General features: G+C 38.4%; 2 protein-coding genes across 2 annotated transcripts in view; one reads left to right on the forward strand and one right to left on the reverse strand.

The window, feature by feature from the left end:
- The window catches only part of uap1 (UDP-N-acetylglucosamine pyrophosphorylase 1), a 68,321-nt gene that overhangs the window by 19,727 nt on the left and 40,495 nt on the right, over nucleotides 1–8,099 (forward strand). The gene's annotated exons all lie outside the window — the stretch shown is intronic.
- scamp4 (secretory carrier membrane protein 4) lies at nucleotides 1,379–7,658 on the reverse strand. Its single transcript, XM_054602839.1, has 7 exons — nucleotides 7,552–7,658; nucleotides 7,118–7,144; nucleotides 6,257–6,385; nucleotides 5,960–6,116; nucleotides 4,851–4,952; nucleotides 3,163–3,280; nucleotides 1,379–3,036 (listed from the first exon to the last, which is right to left on the reverse strand). The coding sequence occupies exons 2-7, from the start codon at nucleotides 7,122–7,124 to the stop codon at nucleotides 2,848–2,850; spliced, it is 702 nt and encodes a 233-aa protein (XP_054458814.1). The 5' UTR covers nucleotides 7,125–7,144; nucleotides 7,552–7,658; the 3' UTR covers nucleotides 1,379–2,847.

Here is an 8,099-nt window from a genome sequence, read left to right on the forward strand (position 1 = left end):
TGTTTCATCTCAAGCAAGTTCTGTAGATATGAAAGGGTCGAAGTGTCTCTCTGCTCAATTATTCAGTGGTGCAGCATAAGGAAGTTGTCATGAGCAGAATTAAGGTTAGATATTGATCTCACAAGGCGATAAATTCATAAATTATTGCCAATGCAGCTGCTTAACAGGAATATTTATACTGGGGAACTAGAACAAACCCCTTGCAACTACTATTTCGGTTTCTCTATTCAAAACAAAAAAAAGCCAGTGAGCTTAAAGCGAGATGTTCAGAAATCACTGCCTTTTATTATTTTTTTTAGCTGCCCTCTCTCTTCTGTTCATCAGCCCGACTTTCCCTCCCAGGATTTTAATGAGCTCTTACTTTTAGTTCAGGCTGTCTTGTCATTACGCCGTGATGCTCGAAGGCTTCTTTTATCCCACAAGTAGTTTCTTTGAACATTCCTTACTTGTATTTCTGAATAAATCAATATGACAGCAGCATCTCTTTGCCTGGGTAAAGATTCTACACTGAGGATATGGGAAACAAAAAAAAAACACACAGCAAAACGTGGGCACCTAAAGGGACAAACGGACTGGTGGCCCAGGGCAACGTGTTACGTTGAAGGCTGTATTTTGTATGAGTTTGTTTTAGAAGAGTTTTAAAAGCTAATGCAACAGAGGGCCATCTTTCATTTGACATAAAAACATTAAACAAATCACCAATAATACCACAAACAACAGCAATAATACTGCATACAAAGGTTGTGAAAAATAAATCTAACCTTTAGAGTGGAACTATGCCCATTTTCAAAATTCATACATGTTATTCCTATTGTCTGAGACAGTCCAAATAATATAAGTAAACATGAATAACCTTTTCCCAAATCCAAAAACTACAGTGCTAAAACTCAAATTGTGATATCATCGAGAGTGTGTCATGGAAGTGTCATGGAAGCGCTGCATAAAACAAATAAACAGTAGTATCTATCTTTTTGGCCGCACTGAACTATAATTACCACGTCATCTATTGAGACCCTCCTTACTGGTTGGAGACAGGTTTCCATGGTAACCCGTGCCAGCAACATGTGACTAAACAATTTGTGAGAATCATAAAATCTGACCTCATTAAAAAAAATATTACAGCTAGAAAAGTAAAGTGGAATCTTACACGTACACTGAAGTGCTATGTGACAGCTATCTGCCATAGTCTGTTATGAACGTTTGTTGTCACTACCACATTGCATTGTGGGATGTTTATGTCGGCTTAGCGCCAAGTTGATTGTCTAGTCAAACTCAGACCTGACCTGCTATATTCTGTTTGAGGACATTTCTCAGATTTTGATCACAAATTCCAACAGTTAAAATGTATCTTTCATTCAGCTCAGACAGACAGACAAAATGGGAATAAGAATATTTATTGAAATGGTGCAATATTTAAAGGTTACTTTAACATATCCATTTTTCAAAATACTAATATTGGCAGTCGGCCATGAAGGACACTTTTGTAACAAGAAAATAAAAAATAAAATCAAACTATGAGGCTGCAGGCACCTTTTTCTTCCAGTAAGTTCTTATTTTCATATCTTTCATACTCGCACAAAAAGCCACATTCATTGGGTTTAATCTTTTCCAATGTTTGTTGGAATGAAAGTAAATCAGTCCACACCTAATAGATAAGTACCAGACTGTATTTAAACACACTTTGACTTTGTTTACATGCAAGATTTCATTTCACCGCTGATCCATTTCAGTCATTTTTTTTCAGTCAGTTGTTTATGTCAGTTTGTATCGGTTACATGAGGTCAGTTCATTTGAAAAATTAGAGTATCCTGTTCAGTCCCACTCTCATCATGGGCTGCATGCAAGCACACTGCAATCACTCAAACACAAAAATTCAGTCTATCTGGTGGTGGAAAGTGAAAGTGGCTGGAACATGGACAACAGCAGATAAGGTTCTGTCTGGCAGGGCGCTGACCACTAAAAACAAACAGTGCAGCTTTGGAAATGCAGAAACCGAGAACACAATATCTACTTTGGGTGTGACTTTTTTGTTTTTACAGTCTCAAAATAATGGAAAGAGGCAAGTGTTTTTGGCAAATCAGTGCTCAGTGAGAAATCACAGGGGAGGATTACGCACCAACAACGGCTTTTGAAATGTTTCCAATCGTTGCTTCACTGAAGCACAAGTCCAGTTTAACAGCAACAGCAACAAAAAAAGCACTGTTTTTAAGGCAAAAGTCAAGCTAGATATTATTCACATACAAAATCTGCTTGCAATATTAAGGCGCATTTCAAGAAATCACAGCCAAAGCAGGCGAGCATGGAGATTTTCAGCACAGCGTATCAAAAATAAACTGAACTCCTGACAGAATAATACACAAAAATTAGTTCAAACAGATAAAAATCATGCAGTTCTCCAACATTCTCTTGTTACAAAAGGGGAAAGAAAAACTCTGTTGTTTGGCACACTATGATTCCTAGCATGCAGATTTGGCAATTTCATAAAACTATCATAAAGGTCCATAAGGCACACATCCTTCCTATACTGCTATCCTGAAACAGTTCCCACTCTTTTTTGATTTTTCCAATTGCATATTTGCAAGACTTTTGAGCATAAAAGTGTCTCTCATTCAATTAAATAAACTAGATGTAAACAAAAGTTGAAATGGAATGGAATCATATGAAAAAACTCTTTGATAAAACTTTTTTATAGCAATCCTGTCTTCTCATTCAAAAGAAAAATATATATATATATACCTATGCATTTTGACAGGTAAGTGTGAGATGATGTGGTGCTCTGAAGTGTGTTGCTGTGCACCAACAGAGACATCCAGCTGTCTGTCTCCATCTAGAGGCGACTCTCAGCTATCACCACTGACTGTTGTCGGGATAGCTCGGCACCGCGGCCGGGTACTGGGGCAAGCTGGGGCCCTGGGCCGTCTGAGTAACGGCGTTAAACCCTGCCTCCCTCACCGGTGCACTCTTCCACATCCCGGTGCTCCACTCTTCCTGAGCCCGCTTCATGCTACCGCCACCGCCGCGGTACATTCTGTGCACCTGCCACAAGAAAAGAAAGTGGGTAAGAAAAAAAGTAAGTTTGTGACAATTTTCAAGCATCTGTGTGGGACAAAAAAACCCAAAAAAAAACTAAATGCAAGTGTGTTTTCAGCGTATGCGACTCACCTTAATGAGAACCAGTGCCATTAAAGCGGTGACCACAGTGAAGAGCAGAGCTGTGATAAGCATCACTATAGCGGAGCCCACATTTTGGCTGAAAAACATCACTGTCGCAATCCAGCCGCTTTGATGTGTTGGTGAGGGTGAGATGGAGTAGTACGGGTTAGTGTATCATACAGTACGCAATTAGAAGAGTGGATTTAATACACATATTCAAGGTGACTAATGAGCCATTAAAGGGATAGAATGGGTGTTATGAAGTGGGGTTGTATGAGGTTCTTATCCATAGTCAGTGTATTACCTACAGTAGGCAGCAGAAAAACATACTGTAGCCTCCTAAAAGAAAACTCCACCTAAAACAATCCCTATCACTTAATGTGCGCACTACATTTAAAAAGTTTTCACCACTTTACCTTGCTGTCAGACAGCCCTTTTTAACGAGGAACTGACTCTGTTATCTATGCTCTCTTTAAAGCTACAAGACTCCATTGACAAAAACAGTCATTTTACCTTTCAGAACACAGGAGTTGCTGGTCTACCGCTGCCTGGATTAGTTAGTGTTATTGTGTGACTTTGGTGTTTTGAAGGCTCAGTTCGGATTCACACAACAAACTAACCAAACGAGGCAGCAGTAACCCAGCAACTCCCGTTTTCTGTGAGGTAAAATTACTGTTTTTGTCAAAGGATACTTGTAGCTTTGAAGATTGCGTAGATGGATATAATGGCTTTAGTTCCCCGCTTGAAAGGGCTGTCTGACGGCAAGGTAAAGAGGTGAAAATATTCTGAGTATAGTGTATACTTAAACTGATATTGATGTTTATAGGTGGGTCCTTGTTTTTGGACACTTAAGCATGTTTTGCTGCTGCCCCTGTCCACAGCAGCACATGGCTTTGCTCTTGTGCTGGTACTCCTGTCTGTTTCTCCACAATGTTTCTCACTGACTATTGAAACCTCATATAAACCCACTTAACACAATCTGAACTATCCCTCTAAGCAGTGAGGAAACAGATGCGGTGGCAAACAGCATACTGATGATCAGTGTAAAACTGACTAAACAAGACACATTTTCTGATGAGTGAACTGTGTTATTAATATCAAAAGCAGCTGTTCAGCTATGGACACGAATATTTTGTCAGTTTCTTTAAAAAAAGAAAAGATCAATGTGGCATTCTGTGTGCGGGGATTTGAATTGCGAGTTCAAACATGATTTTATACTAAAATTATGAAAAATACACTCACAAAAATAGGGACATCATCTAAAATAACTATTAAAAATGTTAATTCAGACATAGAGTCAGCTTGTTTGTACAAACGTGAATAATGTGTAATATTCTTTAGAAACATTTTTTTTCTGACAAGATGAAGAGTAATATTTGAAATCAAGGGACATAGCGTACCTGAAGAACACCTCACTTAGTCTTAAGGTTATTGATAAAACTCTTATCCCCTTTTTAAAATGTAATATCAAGAGGCTATTGGTTTAGCTAAATTTAAACGCAGCAGATAGTGAATATGACTCTCCAATTCATTGCGTGTGAAATTCAAGCGTCTGATGGAAAATACATTTCCCAGCTGCCTTGATCATTCGTCAAAAGCCCTCATGACCCACTCACTGGTAAAAAAAAACAACAAAAGCAAACAAACTGGCAGGCAACATAAAAACAGTCCTCAAAAGCTGCTTTGGTTCAACTCACCTGGTTCCCCAGCCAGGTATGCCTATAGTCTGGATGAGGGCCAAGATGCACTGAAGGAAGAAGATGAAGAAGAAGGCCATGAAGTTGAAGGAGCTGTCAGCCCTGTGAGCAAAAGAGAGTACAAAAAAAAAGGGAAGATACAGTAGAGCACAAACGAGTCAAGCGTTACTCTATTTTTGTTTCTGCTTCCTCCTACTAGCTGTCAACATGCGGGGATACAATGCGGGTCTTTTTCAAACAAACAAAAAACACAACTTCACACGCAATCACACTGTCCAAAGTGTGAAAGTATAATGCAAAATCAGAAGAAGCATTATGGCCTAGAACCATTTATTATTATATCACATTATTTCCCAGCGTGATATAATAAATCATAATGATATAACTGAATAAATGAACACAGCGTTGGACCCACAATGGCAGCAAGTTTTTGCTAAAATTACAGATTGATGAACCTCCAAACTCCTGAAGCCACCGGTAGTGACAGTGCTTTCTACACCTTTTGTGAGTCATCAAGCTCCACTTTCTTTTAGAGGATCTCTATTTGCTTAGCTGGGATGCAGGCTCTGTTGAGATTTTTTAATATAAAACCCATTGTTTTTCATCTGTGACTATATGAATTTTTTACAGTTGACTTACGTAAATCCTGTTGTTATGACGTCTCCTACATGTGTGTGTGATGTGATGTGATATTTTAACCTGTTAGGCATCCAAAGGATCTTCAGGAGTTGTAAATGGTAAATGGATTGTACTTTTATAGCGCTTTTCTAGTCTTCCGACCACTCAAAGTGCTTTTACATTACTAATCATTCACCCATTCACACCCATTCATGAACTGATGACAGGAGCTACCATGCAAGGTGCCACCTGCCCATCAGGATCTATCTAATCATTCACACCCATTCATACACCGATGGCACAGCGTTCGGGAGCAACTCGGGGTTAAGTGTCTTGCCCAAGGACACACCGATCGAACCGCCGATCCTCTGATTGGAGGACGACCCTGCTCTCCACTGAGCCACAGTCGCCTCTTTTGCCTTTTGAATAAACTCAAGTGGAAGTTGAGAAATGTTTCTGTTTTAATGACATTTACCAGATAGGTGACTAACCTGAAGGCTTTGTAGAGTGGTCGAAACCAACAGGTGAAGCTGCACGGGCTGAAGAGGATGAGCCAGAGTAGGGAAAAGCCGAAGTTGGTTGCACCTCCACCCCCGGCCCACCAAGCAATACATGAGATCACATTTAAACACAGGGTGCCTGAATACACTGTGGGGGAGAGAGGACAGTGGAGACGTGGACGTAGAGAGAAGAAGAGGAAGGGTAGTGATTGATTTCGTAACATAACAGTAGAGGGAAGAAGAAAAAAAACTAACACAAAGTTTGAAAATGAATGTGAAAACACGCACTCATCCAAAGTGTGTAGACTCTGCGCACCAACTGCTGGTGGGGTTCAGGAATGTCATCTTCAATGTTGTGGTAAAAGCATGGCTTTATTCTCATGAACTTAGGCAGGGGAGGGAAGTTATTCACCCGATCTGAAACAAAAGGAAAGTTGTCATTAAAATATTACTGTCTCACTATTTTATACGTATTTTTTGAGGGGCAGAAGGAGAGAGAAGAATGTGGATTAATAGATAGATAGATAAACAGATAACTAGATGGATAAATAGATAGATAGATAAACACAACTAGATGGATAGATAAATAAATAGGTAGATAAGTAAATATGTAGGTAGGTAGGTGTCTGGGTATTTAGGTAGATAGATAGATAGATAGATAAATAAATAGATAGATAGATAGATAGATAGATAGATAGATAGATAGATAGATAAACATACAACTAAATGGATAGATAAATAAACAGATAAATAGATATGTAGATAAGTACATATGTAGGTAGTTGGTGGCTGGGTATTTAGGTAGGTAGATAGATAGATAGACTTGACAGATAAATAGATAGACAGATATATAGATAAATAAATAAATAGATAGATAGATAGATAGATAGATAGATAGATAGATAGATAGATAAATAAATAAATAAATAGGTAGATAAGTAAATATGTAGGTAGGTAGGTGGCTGGGTATTTAGATAGATAGATAAATAAATAAATAAATAGATAGATAGATAGATAGATAGATAGATAGATAGATAGATAGATAGATAGATAGATAGATAGAGATAGATAGATAGATAAATAAATAAATAGATAGACAGATAGAAAAATAAAAAGATAACTAGATAGATGAATAGAAAAGTGACAAACCTCCCATCTTGAAGTTCCAATTCTTTCCTGTAAAATAAGAACACACAGAAATGTAAATAATCCGTTAACAACTAATTAAACATGACATGACTGTTACCAGCCTTCCACCAGTTAAAAGTAAAGGCTACACATTCCAACTTTATCTTTATCAAACTGTTTACTAATGCTGAAACAAACAAAAAAAAACATTAAATGAACTCAGTCTTTACTTTTCTAACTAAACACGTGTGAGGGTTTACATGTGTTTACATTTAGTGATAATATACAGTGGAACTCAAAAAACGCGTTGGTAAGCAACTCAGCAGATCCAGAGGTTATCTGAGTGTTTATCTATGTTATTGATTAATTTAACACACTGGTATTCAACAGACAGTGAAAATACATTTACATATACCGACCCAACGTGATGCATGATGTAAATATGTCGTTTTTACCGGAATATTCTGTTTATCTCCTGACGTTTCCGACGGGGGTCCAGAAATCATGCAGGATGCGCTCTTTCGACCATATCGACCTACTGCGCATGCGCGGTATTGTAGCGTTTGTAGTTCTGAGCTGCTCGTAGTCAACGCGCTCCGCGGTGTGAAGAACTACAAGTCCCAGGATTGGAGTGGAAGGCAAACGGGAAACGCGTGACTCCAACACGACACCCACCGGATGCCACCCATCCAGGGATAGGGATCTGTAAACAGTTAAGAACATTTATTATCGTCCTGGAGCAGATACTCGGAAAACGGGTTGCCTTTATTCATCAACTTTCACCCATAAACCAGCCACACTGTCATTGAGTGACAATGAGAAACAAACTATGTTTTAGACAAAATGTGTCAATTAAATCATCTAGAAACATATAGAGGATAATATGTGGTAAACCTAATGCATTATAAGTATTGTTGAGCAGACAGTCAATCCAAAAAAAGACTGTTTCACTGGAATCCCCTTTTTCATTTTGCTATTCCACAACATGGCAACCCAGATTTCT

Source organism: Anoplopoma fimbria, chromosome 8 (genome assembly GCF_027596085.1).
Source record: "Anoplopoma fimbria isolate UVic2021 breed Golden Eagle Sablefish chromosome 8, Afim_UVic_2022, whole genome shotgun sequence".
Lineage (NCBI taxonomy): Eukaryota > Metazoa > Chordata > Actinopteri > Perciformes > Anoplopomatidae > Anoplopoma > Anoplopoma fimbria.

Bases quoted from the DNA above. Each gene is read 5' to 3' on its own strand.
- scamp4 (XM_054602839.1), bottom strand. The intron at 3,281-4,850 runs GTGAGTTGAACC...AACACATCAAAG, and splicing joins ATACCTGGCTGGGGAACCAG to CGGCTGGATTGCGACAGTGA. The intron at 3,037-3,162 runs GTGAGTCGCATA...TTCTTGTGGCAG, and splicing joins TGGCACTGGTTCTCATTAAG to GTGCACAGAATGTACCGCGG.